This window comes from Bufo gargarizans, chromosome 1, assembly GCF_014858855.1.
Source record: "Bufo gargarizans isolate SCDJY-AF-19 chromosome 1, ASM1485885v1, whole genome shotgun sequence".
Taxonomy (NCBI): Eukaryota; Metazoa; Chordata; class Amphibia; order Anura; family Bufonidae; genus Bufo; species Bufo gargarizans.
Window position 1 is genome coordinate 218,221,074 of NC_058080.1, and position 18,269 is coordinate 218,239,342.

General features: G+C 44.8%; 1 protein-coding gene across 1 annotated transcript in view; it reads right to left on the reverse strand.

Moving 5' to 3' along the window:
* The window catches only part of LOC122946095 (2-hydroxyacylsphingosine 1-beta-galactosyltransferase-like), a 251,348-nt gene that overhangs the window by 88,257 nt on the left and 144,822 nt on the right, over nucleotides 1-18,269 (reverse strand). The window contains exon 4 of the mRNA XM_044305476.1: nucleotides 14,005-14,081. Coding sequence (XP_044161411.1) covers nucleotides 14,005-14,081 — 77 coding nt within the window. The remainder of the gene's footprint in view (nucleotides 1-14,004; nucleotides 14,082-18,269) is intronic.

The following is an 18,269-nucleotide window of genomic DNA, read 5'->3' on the forward strand; positions in this document are numbered from 1 at the left end:
TGTGATCTGACGTCACCAAAGGTCCTTTAGCCGACAGCTCATCAGAAGAGACCGGGAACTACGCGATCAAGAGGAGAAGGTGAGTTAATTTTTTTATTTGTTTTAACCCTCAATTGACCACCTACTAAGCATTCTGTATTCAGAATGCTATTATTTTCCCTTATAACCATGTTAGAAGGGAAGATAATACAGTGAATAGACTGTCACCTAGCAACCATGCGTGAAAATCGCACCGCATCCACACTTGCTTGCGGATGCTTGCGATTTTCACTCAGCCCCATTCACTTCTATGGGGCCTGCGTTGCGTGATAAACGCACAATATAGAGCATGCTGCGATTTTCACGCAACGCATAAGTGATGCGTGAAAATCACAGCTCATGTGCACAGCCCCATAGAAATGAATGGGTCCAGATTCAGTGCGGGTGCAATACGTTCACCTACCGGATTGCACCCGCGCGGAAATCTCGCCTGTGTGAACTCAGCCTTAACCTGATAGCCTGAGTGTGTGCATGCAGCCAAAATATACTGGCCGCAAATGTGTGGATGGAGCCAAAATATACTGGCTGCAGGTGTGTGGATAGAGCCAAAATATACTGGCTGCAAGCGAATAGATAGAGCCACATATACTGGCCACAGGCTATCTGAGAGGCTGGTCTGAACACTGCACTATATGAGGACGTACATATGTCCACAGAGACTTTACTAACGCAGCATGCTGTAAAATCATCTGGATGAGGTAGGCTATTAAATAGTTGCTCCAGACATAATGGTCTAGCGCAGGCATGCTCAACCTGCGGCCCTCCAGCTGTTGCAAAACTACAACTCCCATCATTCCCTGACAGCCTACAGCTATCATCCTACAGAAGGGCGTCGTGGGAGTTGTAGTTTTACAACAGCTGGAGGGCCGCAGGTTGAGCATCCCTGGTCTAGCGTATATGTACTGGATACACTGATCTGTATCGCAGACCAAGGGTGCAGCACTCAGTATAGTCAGTGTGATCAGCTAAACATGGCCTCACACGGCCAGGAATTAGCTGGACTAGCCACACTTGAGCAAATATCCTATAGTGTCACTTGCAACAAACATACTAGTGTCCATTCATAGTGTGAACCGTGTCCAAACATCCGGCTTGCAATTGATTAGCAACTACTTGCTAACAAGTCAGGTCTCTAGTCCAGACCTGTAATTGTACAGAGGATCTATTTATACTCCTTCTCTGCACAATTTTTGGGTCTGGTTGCCTGATGGTCACAGACTGTGACATATAGGCTTTTTGCCCTCCTTTTAAACGGACTTTAATAAAGTTTTTCTTTTTTTCTTTTAAACGTTCATCAGGCTGTGAATCTATTCATTGTGAACAGACCAAAAGCGATCGGCTGGATAATTTTCATAGAAAAAACATACATTTTCTTTGTGATCATCTAAGGCTACTTTCACACTAGCGTTCGGGTGTCCGCTTGTGAGCTCCGTTTGAAGGGGCTCACGAGCGGACCCGAACGCTTCCGTCCAGCCCTGATGCAGTCTGAATGGATGCGGATCCGCTCAGAATGCATCAGTCTGGCAGCGTTTAGCCTCCGCTCCGCTCAGCAGGCGGACACCTGAACGCTGCTTGCAGCGTTCGGGTGTCCGCCTGGCCGTGCGGAGGCGTGCGGATCCGTCCAGACTTACAATGTAAGTCAATGGGGACGGATCCGTTTGAAGATGCCACAATATGGCTCAATCTTCAAGCGGATCCGTCCCCCATTGACTTTCAATGTAAAAGTCTGGACGGATCCGCTCAGGCTAATTTCACACTTAGCTTTTTTTTGCCAATATAATGCAGACGGATCCGTTCTGAACGGAGCCTCCGTCTGCATTATTATGATCGGATCCGTTCAGAACGGATCCGATCGAACGCTAGTGTGAAAGTAGCCTAAGGTGATCATTAAAGCCTACTAGGCCAACAATGGTCCCACACTGCAGAATCATTGTTTTCTGGGTCACATAACTGTCACTGAACTACCTCAGCACGGCCATAGGCTTTGAAAAAACCCCATCGCCTGCTATCTCCCAAACGTGCGCACGAGCACAGTCATCACTACACCAAGACTGACGCATAGAGGAATAAAATTTATGTCATGAATGTGTCAACTATTGACAACTCTTTGCTGTTGTCTAAAATCTATTCCATACACGTCCCCTGATAGGGGACGTAACAGGGATTAAACTGATAGGAATAGTACTACTTAACACACCACTCATATCTGGTGGCACATACAGTACATTGCACGCACAGTGCCCCAAATTGGAAGTAGGAGGACCGACCAAGCATCTTTTTCCATCTCCTGGTTCCTAAAATCTATTCCATAGACCGGCCCCTGATAGGGGACGTAACAGGGATTAAACTGACAGGAATAGTACTACTTTACACACCTTTTTATAAAAATAATAATAATAATAATAATAAGGGACGTAACAGGGATTAAACTGATGGGAATAGTAGTACTTAACATACCACTCATATTGGGATTGCACAGTACATTACACAGCGCATGCGCAGTGCCCCAAATTGGAAGTAAGAGGACCGACCAAGCATCTCTTTCCATCTCCCGGTTCCTAAAATCTATTCCATACACGTCCCCTAATAGGGGACGTAACAGGGATTAAACTGATAGGAATAGTGCTACTTAAACACACCACTCATATCTGGTGGCACAGTACATTGCACGGCGCACGCACAGTGCCCCAAATTGGAAGTTAGAGGACTGACCAAGCATCTTTTTCCATCTCCCGGTTCTTAAAATCTATTCCATACACCGGCCCCTGATAGGGGACAAAACAGAGATTAAACTGGTAAGAACAGATTTTTTTAATTAAAAAAAAAAGAGGACAGCCTCTGCGGAGCTGGGTATTTTTTGGCCGCGTTACTGAACGCTCATGCACAATGGCTGTAGGCTCATGCGTCCTTTTGCGGAGGTGACAAACCTGGTCAGTCAAACCCAATGCAACATCATCAACCTCATCCCATATGCGTTTTTTCTTTTTGCGTGCCCTGCGAAGAGTGCTGGATCAGGCCGTAGATGAGCATAAAGAGGAAGAGTTGTGGTCACTATCACCACCAGAAGCAGCCTTGTCGTCGTCGATTGCTGAACCTGCGGCAACGCAGAGAGAGGAGTCTGAAGAAGAGGAGTTAGAGGAGGAAGGTGGCTTTGAGGAGGTGGAAGACCAAACACAGCAGGCGTCCCAGGGGGCTTGCTGTCACCTTTTGGGGACCCTTGGTGTTGTACGTGGCTGGGTGGAGGAAGAGACCTTCAATGACATCAGTGAGGACAAGGAACGGGCTTGGTATCCAACCTTGTGCAAATGGGGAGTTTGTGGTTGTGCAAATGGACAGTTTGCGGTTGCTTGCAGTGCGTTAAACAGGGAGTTTGGTCTGTCACTGTGAAGAGGGTGTAACCCTTACACTACCTGATCGATACAACATCATACCTGATCGTATGCACACACTGGATGTTTTAAAGCTGCTGTTATATTTTTGTTTGAAAAAAGCACAATTTTTGTGCTAGATAGCACATTTGCGGCCTGTGCTGCATTTCTGACAGTACAATACAACCGTTAAATACTGCTGTTATATTATGGTTTGAAAAAAAACACCCTTTTTGTGCTATATAGTACGTTTGCGGCTTGCGCTGCATTTCTGACAGTCCAATACAACCGTTAAATACTGCTGTTATATTTTTGTTTGAAATAAACCCCCTTTTTGTGCTAGATAGTACATTTGCGGCCTGCGCTGCATTTCTGCCAGTCCAATAAAACCAGTAAATAAAGGTGTTACATTGTTGGTTGACAAATTAAAATTTTTTGTGAAGTAATTGTATTAAATTCGCCTGTCACACGGTTGTGTAACCTCAAGAATTTTTTTCTCTTTATGACATCGGCACAGCCTTACTGTTAGTGAACTTAATTGTTGACTATTGGTGGTTACATTGCCGCCGGACATAAACCATCTGTTAGTTTGGTGGATGATCTCAAAGAATGAGAAAAGCGTCAAATAAGGGACGTGGCCCTGGTCGTGGTGCTGGTGGTGGAGCTCCTGTTGCAGGGAGAGGACGTGGTCGATCTGTGCCAGCTACACGCACAAGTAAACACCTTCCTCAGGTGAGAGTAGGCGACAGAACCTTCAGCGTTATTTAGTAGGCCCGAATGCCGCTCTACGAATGGTGAGGCCATAATAAGTACAGGAGATAGTAGATTGGGTGGCTGACAGTGCCTCCAGTTCCTTCACATTGTCTCCCACCCAGACCCTTGCTGAAAGATCAGAGTTGGCACCTGCAGCCCATGGCCATCAGTCTTTCTCCTCACCCCCTTGCAAATCAGCCAAGCAGTCTGAGCCCCAAGTCATGAAGCAGTCTCTTCTGCTTTTTGATGACTCTGCTAGCAGCGTTTCCCAGGGCCATCCACATATCCCTGCCCGAGAAGTGGAAGAGACTGAGTGCACCGATGCCCAACCACTTATGTTTCAGGATAAGTACATGGGAGGACCACCGTAGCACGTCTCTGATGATGACGAAACACAGGTGCCAACTGCTGTGGATTTCTGCAGTGTGCAGATCGACAAGGAGGGCAGGGGTGAAGACTGGGTGGAAGATGATGTGGAGGATGATGAGGTCCTCGACCCCACATGGAATCAAGGTAGTTCGGAGGAAGAGGACAGCAAAAGAGGGAGCAGGGTGCAAAAGCGGAGCGGCCGTCCCCTAGACAGTATGCCTGCTACTGCCCACCGCACCACGAGACAGACCACACCAAAGCCAGCTTCAAGGAGTTCTCTGGCGTGGCAGTTCTTCAGACAATGTGCTGACGACAAGACACGAGTGGTTTGCACGCTGTGCAATCAGAGCCTGAAGCTAGGCATAAACGTTCTAAACCTGAGCACAACCTGCACGACCAGGCATCTAAGTGCAAAACACAAGCTGCAATGGAGTAGACACGTCAAAAACAAAGAAAGGTCTCTGGCTCCTCCTGCTTCCTCTTCTGCTGCAGTCTCGGCCTCTTCATCCCCCTCTGGAGTGACAGTGGCACCTGCCACTCCGCAAACAGAGGATGTGCCAGCAATGCCACCACCACGGTCACCAAGCATCTCCACAATGTCCCATGGAAGCGTTCAGCTGTCTATGTCCCAAGCACTGGAGCGAAAGAGGAAGTACCCCCCTACCCACCCACGATCCCTGGCCCTGAATGCCAGCATTTCAAAATTACTTGTCTTTGAAATGCTGTCATTCCGTCTGGTGGACACGGACAGTTTTAAGAATTTGATGGCGGTGGATGTCCCACTGTATGTTGTGCATAGCTGACACTTCTTTTCCAGGCGAGCCACCCCTTCCCTGCACAACCAAGTGGGGGACAAAATCAGGTGTGCACTGCACAACGCCATCTGTGGCATGGTCCACCTAACTACGGATATGTGGACCAGTAAGCACAGTCAGGGACGTTATATCTCCATAATAGCACACTGGTTAAATGCAGTGGTGGCTGGGTCTGAGGTGGATAGCAGTTTAGCGCATGTCTTTCCACCACCAAGGATTGCAGAGCATTTCTCTTTGCCTCCTGTTGCTTCCTCCTCCTACTCTCCTTCCTCATCCTCTACCGCCTCCTCATCCGGTCAGCGTAACACCTTCACCACTAACTTCAGCACAACCAGGGGTAAACGACAGCAGGCAGTTTTAAAACTTATCTGTTTGGGGGACAAACCCCACACTGCGCAGGAGCTATAAACGGGCCTTAAACAACAGACCTGACGAATGGTTGGTGTCAATGAGCCTCAAGCCCGGCCTGGTGGTGTGCGATAATCTCGAAGCAGCTCTGGGCCTATCTGGTTTGACGCACATCCCTTGCCTCGCACATGTGCTGAATTTGGTAGTGCAGAAATTCCTGAAAAATTAACCCAATATGTAAGAGCTGATGCAGAAAGTGCGGGCCGTCTGTGCTCACTTTCGGTATTCTCACCCTGCTGCTGCTCACCTGTCAGCACTGCAGCGTAACTTCGGCCTTCCCGCTCACCGTTTTATATGCAATATGCCCACAAGGTGGAACTCCACCTTGCACATGCTGTCCAGACTGTGCGAGCAGCACCAGGTGATAGTGGAGTTTCAGCTGCAGCACGCATGGGTGAGTCGCTCTGCAGAACAGCACAACTTCACCACCAATGACTGGGCCTCCATGCGAGACCTGTGTGCCTTGTTGCGCTGTTTCGAGTACTCCACCAACATGGCCAGTGCTGATGATGCCGTTCACAGCCAAAGTGGACAAGCTCACGTTCATTAAAATGAACCAGGCATGGATCCCACAGGACCTGTCCATACCTTGTGCAGAATAGACATGTATACGGCCTCACCCAGCCATTGTTATACTCCAGCGCACTTTCTCATTGTTTTATTTTTTATATTTCCCAATGTTTTGGGGTTTATCCTAATTTAAACAACAACAAAAAAAAACACAAAAAAAAAAAAGCATGGTTGGCTACCACCTCTTTCTCCACCGCCTCTTCCACCTACACCACCACGTCCACCGCCTCCTCAACCTCCTACTCCATATGGACCCTCACCTCCTAGATCAAGATTATTATTTTTTATTTTTACGTATTTTATGTTATTTTAAGTCATTTCACTAATTCATCTGTTACGTTGTTGTGTGACATTCACCAATTTTTGGCTGTGATATACCCCTGCTCTACATAGTGGGTAGGGAAATACATTTCACTAATTTGTCTGTTACATTGTTGTGTGACATTAATACATTTTTGGCTGTGATATACTCCTGCTCTACATAGTGGAGAGGGAAATAAATTTCACTAATTTGTCTACTACATTGTTGGGCGACATTCACCAATTTTTGGTTGTGATATACCCCTGCTCTACATAGTGAACAGGGAAATACATTTCGCCTATTCTTCTGTTACATTGTTGGGTGACATTCACCAATTTTTGGCTGTGATATACACCTGCTCTACATAGTGGACAGGGAAATACATTTATTAAAAACGTCTGTTACTGATCAGAAGATGCGCAACTACACTAGGCTGAGAAGGAGGAAGAGGTCGCCAACGCAGCTGGGGCACCGCCAGCACCTCAGAAAGCAGGGTTAGCATGGCCGAAATGTGGAAAAGCTTTGTCAGCACGCCACAACAACCAGCACCACCAGCTGATATGGAACATCTTAGCAGGAGGCAGCATTTCAGCAACATGGTGGAGCAGTATGTGTGCACACGCCTACACGTACTGACTGATGGGTCTGCCCCCTTCAACATCTGGGTCTCCAAATTGGGCACATGGCGGATCTTTCCCTTTACGCCTTGGAGGTGCTATCCTGCCCTGCAGCCAGTGTATTGTCTGAACGTGTGTTTAGCACGGCAGTAGGGGGTGATCACAGACAAGCGCAGCTGCCTGTCCGCAGCCAATGTGGACAATCTCACGTTCATTAAAATGAACCAGGCAGGGATCCCACAGGACTTGTCCGTACAGTACCTTGTGCAGAATAGATATGTATACCGGCCTCACCCAGCTATTGTTGTACTCCAGTGCACTTTTTCTTTGTCTTATTTTTTATATTTTCCAATGTTTTCCGGTCTACCCAAATTTGAACAAAAACAAATAAATAAATAAGTAAAATAAAAAACTAAACTAAAAACCAGTGTTGGCTACCTCCTCCTCCTTCAAAGTGCTCCAAAGTTCTGGTCACCATTGACTTCAAAGGGGTTCAAGGTCAAGTTCGGATCAAGTTCGGGTCCCGAACTCGAACTTTTTAGCGAAGTTCGGCCGAACCTGGCGAATCCGAACATCCAGGTGTCCGCTCAACTCTAGAAATAACTGCACTGCAGAGCGGCAAATATATTTTTTGCTTTTTACACTAAAACACTCCACAAAAGCCTATACTACAGATTACTGCACCGCAGAACGGCAATTTGTATTTTTTCTTTTTACGCTAGCACACGTCACAAAAAGCTGTAAAAAAAATAACTGCACCGCAGAGCGGCAAATGTATTTTTTCTTTTTACGCTAATAGATGTTACAAAGGCTTTACAAGAAAGAACTGCACCGCAGAGCAGTAAATATATGTTTTCTGTTTCCGCTAAACCACCTCACAAAAGTCTTTACTACAGATTAATGCACCGCAGAGCGACAAATGTATATATTTTTGGTGCTAATACACGTCACACAAGGCTTAAAAAGAAATAACTGCACCGCTGAGGGCATTTTTTTCTTTTTCCGCTAATACACATCACAATAGGCTTTACAAGAAATAACTGCACTGCTGAGAGGCAAATGTATTTTTTTTATTTTTTGCTAATAGACGTCACAAAAGGCTTAACAAGAATTAACTGCACCACAGAGCGGCAAATATATATATATATTTTTCTCTAAAACACCCCACAAAAGTCTTTACAATAGATTATTGCACCGCAGAGCGGCAAATGTATTTGACTTTTTGCGCTAATACACGTCACAAAAGGCTTATCAATAAATTTCTGCACCGAAGAGCAGCAAATGTATTTTTTCTTTTTGCGATAATACACGTAACAAAAGGCTTAACAAGAAATAACTGCACCGAAGAGCAGCGTCCCACATATGTGTGTAAAAGGGTTGCTTCAAACATTTGTAATTGTAAATGTATGGTATTTCCCATTTACTGGCTGGCAATCCATTTGTCCCTAGATGGTGCTGGCAACACATAGTATAGTGTATATAGTGGGGGGGGGGGGGGGGGTCTAGCTGAGTGTGGAGATGTAGTTGGTGAGAGGAGCAAGAAGCAAGTTTATGGAGGAAGGAGACAGACCAAAGCCACCATGTAACTGCTGTACTTTCCTTTGGGCTCTGATCAAGCCTGGAGAAGATAGCTACAGAGGACCAGCACCAGACAGTGAGTCTATACACTGAGATGAAAGGAGACTAGTGAGGGTAACAGCTAACTAAGTCTTATAGACCTCATTGGCACATGTGATTAGGCGAAGCTTACATAGTGCCTGAACACAACCAGACAATTTAGGCCAAATTGTCATTATCATTAACTTAACCTTCCGGGTGGTAGTGAGAAAACATAAAAGAAAAAAGGGGGTCAGTCAGCACATCCCAAAGTGCAGGAGCACGTTGCTATGGCTGAGAACAAGACTGTTAAACAAGACATACAATGCAACAGCTCACTACAAACCAAATAAAGTACAAAATTGTGTCACAGTTGCAAATGCTATACTAATACGTTAGAGATGCTTGGCAAATCATTTTGTACAAAATTATGTGAGCCCGTCTGCCGCATGTCAAGGCGATCTCTAGTTAGACGGGTTCCTAACACTAAATTCTATCTGTTATGTGCCATAACGGCTATCATATAATCCGTTTCTAGATTAGTTTCCTGCCAAAGAATGAAGCAGATGTGTTTGCCTGCCGTGAGGGGGATACCCTTAAAGGAAAACTCCTAGATGAAGAATTATTAGCATCTTTAGTGCAAGTGTGCTGGGAAGTAAACCTAGGATTTCTACCAGGATCCTTGCCTGCCAAGAGTCTACTCCTAAAAGGACAACTCCTTGAATACATTTGCCACTAACAGTTAATAGGATTACCAGTGAACTTATTGCTTATGCCATATAAAACGCTTCTTATTGATAAACTGTACCAACTGTCCAGAGACTATTGATCTTCAGTAAATGTTCAACTGGTTTACAATTACTGACTCCTCATTCTTGTATGTTCCAAAAGATCCTTTTCTTCCTCCGGCCAGATGCACCAAAATCTTGAAAAATGAACTTTAATCCCCTGCTCGTGCTATGTAACAGCAGAGTTTGAAGTCAAGGGGGCAGCGGACTCCTCGCTTCAAGTCAAGATAACCACGCCCCCTTCCCCTGCCCCTTCGCTTTTGATCGACAGCCAATAGCATTCGACTGTTCAGCAAAGTGTCAGACGTTCACGTGTGCGGCTGTCAGAGGCCAGTGCAAAAAATACCCGTTTAATGCCCCCAGTTGAGCTAATGTCCCCATAATGCCCCCATAATGTGCCTGTATAAAATATCCCTATATAGTGCCCCAGTAAATGCCCCCATAGTGCTCCTCTCCCTCCTTCTTCCTAGTGCCCCCCATAATGTATCAGTATAAAATGCCACATACTGTATATAGTGCCCCAGTAGATGCCCTAAGTATAAAATATCCCTTCTTAGTGCCCCCCATAGATGAGCCCATGGTACTCCTCTCTCCCCTTCCCCATAGTTCCCCCCATAATGTGCCCCAGTATAAAATTCCCCTTTACAGAGCCCCCATATAAAATACCCCTTCTTTGTGGCCTCAGTAGAAGCCCCAAAGTGTTCCTCTCCCTCCTCCCCATATAAAAAAAACCTTCTTTGCAGCCTCAGTAGATGCCCCCAATTATGTGCCAGTAAAAAGTACCCCCATAGATTCCCCCTAATAATGTGCCAGTAACAAGAGCCCTCATAGATGCACCCCAATCATGTGCCATTAACAAGTACCCCCATAGATACCCCCTAATCATGTGTCAGTAACAAGGACCCCAATAGATGCCCCCCATCTTGTGCCAGTAACAAGTGCCCCCATAGATGCCCCCAATCATGTGCCAGTAACAAGTGCCCCCATAGTTGCCCCCATTCATGTGCCAGTAACAATTGCCCCCATAGATGCCCCCCAATCATGTGCCAGTAACAAGTGCCCCCATAGATGCTTCCCAATCATGTGCCAGTAACAGGAGCCCCCATAGATGCCCCCCAATCATGTGTCAGTAAGTAGTACCATATAAAAAAAATAAACACTTATATTTACCTTCACCAGGCTGGCAGCGATGCAATGCAGGCCTCTTCCGGCCTGTGTCCCGTGCTGTACGGCTCAGGTAACACAATGACATAATTGTGCCGCCTGCACCGGCCTCTGATAGGATGCATACCAAGTGCCTGCAGCCTATCAGAGGAAAGGGAAAAGGAGACACCTCTCCCTCCCCTGCCCCCCCCCCGCAGCACATCTATCTGTATCGCTGTCCTGAAGATGGCGATACAGATGACTATGGAGATGAGCGCTTCCATAATAATCTCCCTGTGCCCTGACACCGCCCCCGACTCATCACCAGGGCCGTGCCTTCTGGGGCCATCGCCTACTTTGCCTAAGTGAAGTGGCGGTGTGGCCCTGCTAGCTCCCCCTGGAATTTTGCCGCCCCAGCTGCCTTGGGCTCTCCAGGAGCAACTGGGCCCGGGGAAGCTGCCCCTTTTGCCCCGCGTTAAAGATGGTCCTGCACTGAAGTAAAACCTGAATAGGCAATAAATAAGTTTTATTTACATAAAACTGGCCCCTTTGGCTATGTTCACATCATGTTTTGTGAACATGCTCAGTATTTGCATCTGGAAAGCTCCAAGCTCATACAGCAAATGTCTCCATAGGGCCAATCCCCAAAAAGTGTCCTTTAGGCCTCTTGAACATGACCGTATGGCTTTTTCAGTATTTTCCGGTCTGCAAAAAACAGATCCGCAAAAAATATGGATGACGTCCGTGTGCATTCAGTTTTTTGCGGAACAGAACAGCTGGCCCCTGATAGAACAGTATGCGGACAATAATATGACATGTTCTATCTTTGAACAGAAAAACAGAAATATGGAAACGGAAGGCATACTGAGAGTGATCCGTTTTTTTTTTTGCGCATCCATTGAAATAAATGGCTTCGTATACGATCTGTATACAGAACGCAAAAAACGGAACGGAAACGGAAAAAAAATACGTTCGTGTGCAAAAGGCCTTAGGCCTCTCTCAGGGTTGTATGTGTTGACATAACTTTTTTTTTTAAAGGGACCTAAACCTTTACTCAAATCACGGAAGGTTCAGCAGCACTACTCAAAGAGCTCTACACTTTATGCCTCTTTCACACTGGCGTGTGCGGTCCGTGGTCATGCTGCGGGCCGAAAAATGCGGGCTGCAATGCACGAGCACAGTCCGTGGGGCAGCCGCAGCGGATTGCGGACCCATTCACTTAAATGGGTCCGCGATCCGGCCATTGTGCAAAAAGATAGGACATGTTCTATCTTTTTGCGGAATGGAAGTACGGGACGAAATCCCACGGAAGCACTGCATAGTGCTTCATTAGGGTTCAGTTCCGCACCATTCCGCATCTCCGTATTTGCAGACCCGTTCATGTGAATGGGTCCGCATCCGTGATGCGGAATGCCCACAGAACGGCGCCTGTGTATTGCGGCCCGCACTTTGCGGGCCGCAATACGGCAACAGGCCGCACACACCAGTGTGAAAGAGGCCTTAGCTTGCACTGGCTGTGTTCTGCCTTTGCAGCATGCAGAGTGCGGATCTAAGGAAAGTAAAGGAAAGCAGAAGAAGAGCTGATGCAAGCTGAAGGTGTTTTTTGCAGAACAAGTTGCATTTTTTAAGGCTACCATTTAATATTGCATAGAATGTAGTGGGAAGTTGGCAAAAAATTCCAAATGTGGTGGAATTGGAAAAAAAAAATATTCTGCCACGTTTTATGGGTTTTGCTTTTACGGCATTCACTATGCAGTGAAACTAACTTGTACTCTTCATTCTCCAGGTCAGTAAAATTATGACGATGCCACAGATTTATAGTTTTATTGCGTTTTAATACTGGGAAAAAAAAAATATATATTGCCATATTCTGACCCCCATAACTTTTTTATAGTTATATCTATGGATATGTGGGAGGGATCTTTTTTACGGGCTGATCTATTCAAATGTTTTGTGAGGTAAAGTGTTGAAAAAATGGTAAATCGACCATTTTTTTCCCATTACGTCATTCACTGTTTTGTAATATCTTAATAGTATGGTGGTTTTCGGACACTGTGATGCCCCTCATTTTTTTACTGTTTAAGTATTTTTATTTTTATTTTGGGGAAAGGGGTGTGATTTAAAAAAAATTAAAAATCATTCTTTTTTTTTATTTTACTCTTTTTTTTAGGTCCCCATGTGGACCACAACATGCAATCATCAGATTGCAATTTGGATAGGGTAATGGAATTTTCTACATTATTCTATACAGACATCGCTAATGCTATATTACAATTCAGTGCTGCCACCTGCCGGTCTGAATTGTAAAATACACTGGGGGATGCGTTTAAGCCCATGAAACATGTGCTTCTGGGTTTCTGGCTTCTCAGATTCCATGGTCACATATGAACACAGCATCTGAGAGGGTTAAATGTCTACGATCGGCATTACCTCCAGTCACGGACATTAGCCTCAGGTGTCTGTTGTATGAAACAGCGGCTACCTGCTAGCTATGGTGCTATGGAGTGGACGCCATCTTTAAATACCCAACATCTTCCGTACATGTACAGCAGGTGTCATGAAGAGGTTAAAGGGATTGTACCGTACTGGATTAGAAAAACATGGCTGCTTTGCTTCAAGCACAGTGATATGGCTGCTTTGCTTCAAGCACAGTGTGTGTCTGGTATTGAAGCTATGCTTCTATGGAGCTGAACTGCAATATCAGACCCACCCAGTGGTCAGAAATGCTACCGTTTGTGGACAAAAGCAGCCATGACATATGCTGTCCGCATTTTCTGTGGACAGCACACATATCCATTGATTTAAATGTGTCTGTTCATATTTCAATATTCTTTTACTGACCGTGGGTCACGGGGACAAGCACGCCCATTGAAGTCTATAGGTTCGTGAAAATTACTGGCACACATCGTTATTGTAATGTCCGTTTTTCACTGAAGACTAATAGGAGATTCTTTGGAAATTTCTTTTCAGCTGAGCATCGTCAGTGAATTACGGATGACACACAGATGGTAAAAACAGACACATGGACCAACCACGGATCTCACACGGACAACTTCACTGATGAAACATGTACGCTTCTTTTCCTGGACGTGACACTGACACAGAATTGTGAACGAGTCCTTAAACTCTGACATGTGAATGAGGCATAATCTTGTACAACCCTTTGACATTTAGGCTACTGGTATAAAATAATTGCCTTTCTGTTTATATTTGATAAATCATGTAATATGTACTCACCGAGCAAGTCATTCTGAGGTAACCATTCCACCAGTTTTGTGTTGTTACCTAAATTCCTAGGCTTGGGTCCTGTAAACCTAAATAAAGAAAATACTAATTATTATTAGCAGAGAGCAGGGGGTAACTACCATAGAGAAAAGGTTACAGCCAGCTCCCCTATTGTCCGAGTGAGATGGGGCACAATACAATAGGTAAGCTTATTACAAATATTCAAGTTCCTAGGGTCCGATATAAGCACATAATATTTTTTGTATGTTTTTGTGCCTGTTTTGGATGTCACACTAGTGTCCCTACGGTGTGATCCTGTTTGTCCACTATAAGCAGATATGCCTACAATAAACTATATGGGAGAGATCCGCTGTAATTGCGTTTTCAGTCCGGATTTTTGTGGATAAGTTCTTTATGTGAATATAGTCCAAGAATTTTTTGGGGACTTGATATCAATCTTGATGTGCATATATGTTATAGGCAAAACTCCCAGGCTGCACCAATATGGAGAATCACATCTTAAAAATAAAAAAAATGGAAAATATATGTGTAAAAATTACTATATGTAAAAATATAGATATAAATATAAAAAAAGCGGCTTTGCTGCATGGTAGCTTCAGTATAAATACATTAATTCCTTTCTGAAGATGAGACCTTGTGGATATCTAGTATTAAGTCTCCAAATCCAGAAAGCTTCCCGTGAAAGGATTTTTTGTTTTATATTGCCCCCTCTTCGTGGCAATGTGACACGTTCAAATGCAAATGTGCTGAAAGTGTTAATACTGCAATCATGGACATTGATGAAATGGTTGGCTGCATTTGATATTCCTGTTATTGATGGATTGGATATGTAGTTCAAGTGTTCACGTAACCTCTCTTTGTATTTTCTGCTTGTGCACCCTACATACATCAGGTCGCACACTGTGCATGTAATGATATAAATGACTTCTACAGTGTTGCAGTTGATATAGCTCTTGATAGGGAAAATTTCAGAGTGTGTTGAGTTATGGAATTCTTTGGTTATTTTTGCTACCTTGCATATTTGACACCGTTGGCCTCCACACTTTGAAAAGACCATATATTTGAGCCAGGTGGGCGGGATTTGTTTTTGTGTTGGAGTATACATAGACGGTGATAGTGTTGTGCCCAGGGTGTTTGGTCTTCTGGATACAACACAACAACCGTCCCTTAAAACGTCCCTAAGAATGTCATCTTCATAAAGAATAGGAAGGCAATTGTCAATAATCTTCTTGATCCTTGAAAATTGTCTGCTATAAGTTAGCACAAGAGTGGGTATAGAGTCCTTGTTCTGACTCGCACCAAGCATAACATTTTTATTTACATGTTTATTTTTATTTTTTATAATAGTTATTATTTTTGGTGGGTAATTTGTTCTTTATATTTGTTTTAAGGCCCAATAAATCTGATCTTAATTTATTTTTTGCAATTTTAAGACCTCTTGAGAGCATCCAGTGAGGGTATCCCCTCACCTTAAGGCACTTCTATATATTTTCGCGTTCCCTATCAAAAGCCATATATCTCTGTTCTCCTCCCCCGTTGATTCACAGGACTCTAAGGGAGTCTAAGTCCTGTTTGGTGGATTTTTTGTAGTTTTTTTGTATATTTCTTGTGGGCATATTTCTTTTTGAGGATAGATTTAGGGGTACTATGTGGGTTGTCCCTCCTTCCCCATTCATACACTTGATTATTATTGTAGTCATAGAGGTCTCTCTGGAATTTGCGGTGTTTCATTTCCATTATACTATCCTCCATTTCTTTGACAGACACCATAATTTCTTCTTCTTTTTTGGAGAAATCCGCTAAAGATTTATATTTATCCAAAGCAGATTTGCATATATCAATTTCTATATGTATATTGGTGAGTCTTTCACTTTCATGTTCTATGATTAAGGACATGAGTTGTAATGAACAATCACTTAGTCCCGTAGTTTGGATCTTTTTTAATCTCAGACCCTGTGGTATCATCTCTTTTTCAACATATTTCATCAGGGTTGTATGATCCCACCAGACTTTAATTTCATGTGTCAGGAGTCTTTCTAATTCCTGCATTTGGGATTTCATACCACTCCCCTCACTCAGGTTCAATTCCTGTGTTGAGAAGACTTAGGTCGCACATCAGGTCGCACACTGTGCATGTAATGATATAAATGACTCCTAAAGGGGGGCGGAGCTTGCGCCGGACCTGAATGGCCACGTCTTGCTGAGCTCCGTACACAGACCTGCCGGGATCGCAGCTAACGCAAGCTACAGAGACCACAAATCATAGTCAAAATTGGAGGACAGAGACCCCTCGAACCAGGCGCTATTCCTAAAGCGCCGAATCCTAACTTGGGGATGGCTAAATACCTTAAAAAGCAAGCCTCAGGTCCAGGAACTAAAGAATCCAAGATGACGCCGCCGAACGAACCCCTGATGGCGGAGATGAAGGTCAGTCTGAGGTAGAAAGCGATGCAGGAGACGTGGGATCCCCTCGAGCATTACCTGTATCCAGGAGATTCATAAAACAGGCATTGACTGAAGCCTTACTTCCCCTGAAGCAGGAACTATCTGTCCTGACACAGGAGATCCAGCATGTAGGCCACAGAGTTGAAACGCTGGAAACCTCACAAGCTGCTATGCTTGATCACAGCGCAGCGATGGCCCAATCCCTTTCCATCTGCCAATCGCACATCAACACCCTATATACTAACCTGGAAGATCAGGAAAATCGCGGGCCCAGGAACAATTTACGATTTAGAGGGATCCCCGAATCCGTAACCAATGAAGAAATCGTACCTGCGATCGAGACCATTGCATCCTCACTCCTGGTTGCGAAAATCCCTCAAGCCTCTTAATTGAAAGAGCGCATAGAGCTCTTAGACCTAAACCGAAAAGTAATGAGCCTCCCAGAGACATCATATGGTTCTTAAACTTTGCAGATAAAGAAAAAATCCTTTCTGCCGCAAGACTGGCAAATAATATCACTTTCAGCAACATCCCTATATCGATTTATCAGGATCTAGCCCCTGTCACCCTCCAAAAGAGGAAAATTCTTAAACCTCTTACTGACCTCCTCCATGAAAAATGGATCCCATGCAGATGGATCTTTCCCTTTGGACTTTCATTCAGCTATTCTGGGAAATTCATCAGGATCTCTACTTATGCAGACCTTCAGGAAATTTTCTCATCCACGGACATGCTGTCACCACCAGACATCTGAGAAGCTCTGACAGATGCCTTTCAGAACCTCCTCCTTGAGCTTCCTTTGTTTTGCTTTCAGTTCCTCATCTCGTTAGCCTCTCTCAGCTGTCATGTAGTTGTACTGATTGCATCCCTTTAAATTCCTCCCCATAGTGCATCAGTTTGCGGTTTATATTACTTCCTAGAGTGTGTGTGCATGCTGATCCTACTTCCCAGTCTTCTACAAGATAAGTGTTGCGCATTCATTTGTGTTTTTCTGTTTGGTAGATCCCAGGTGACCCTGACTCCCTCCGTATCTAGTGTAGGGAGCCGATGGTCGTGTCCCCTCACTATTATAGGGTGTTCAGGTGTTATACAGTCGAGGTACGAGGATATGCGATCATCTACCATTTTGCATAGGCTGAGCAGTCAGGGAGAGTGCCAGGTCTGATGCAGGGGTCTCCCTATTTGTTCCTTAGTTTTGGATCCAGTGAGTCGTATATTCATTTTGTGTTGTCTTGTTTCCTGTACACCTTCCATGACGTTATAAACCGCCAAAACCGTCTCAAGCATGGATCCGGTTTCACTTTTGACTGAACGCTTGCAGGGTCTTTCATTGGAGAAAGCAGATCTCCGTAAGACTCTTTCTCAGTTTCAAGTGACCGGTTCAGCTTGTGTTCATGGAGTTTGTTCTGAGCCTAAGATCTCACTCCTGGATACGTTCTCCGGCGGTAGTGAGAATTTTGTGCGTTTTAGAGAGGCTTTCAAACTCCATTTTCGCCTTCTTCCCCATTCCTCTGGTGATGAGGAACGGAGGGTGGGGATCATTATATCGCTGCTCAGGGATAACGCTCAGTCCTGGGCCTTTTCGCTGCCGGTGGGGGCACGGCCCCTCCGTTCAGTGGATGAATTCTTTTTAGCCCTGGGTCAGATATATGATGATCCGGATCGTATTGCTTTGGCTGAGTGTAGACTACGTCTGTTATGCCAGGGTAAACAATCCGCAGAGATATACTGCTCAGAATTTCGGAGATGGGCAGCTGATACTGGTTGGAATGATGCTGCACTCCGAAGTCAATTTTGCCATGGTCTTTCAG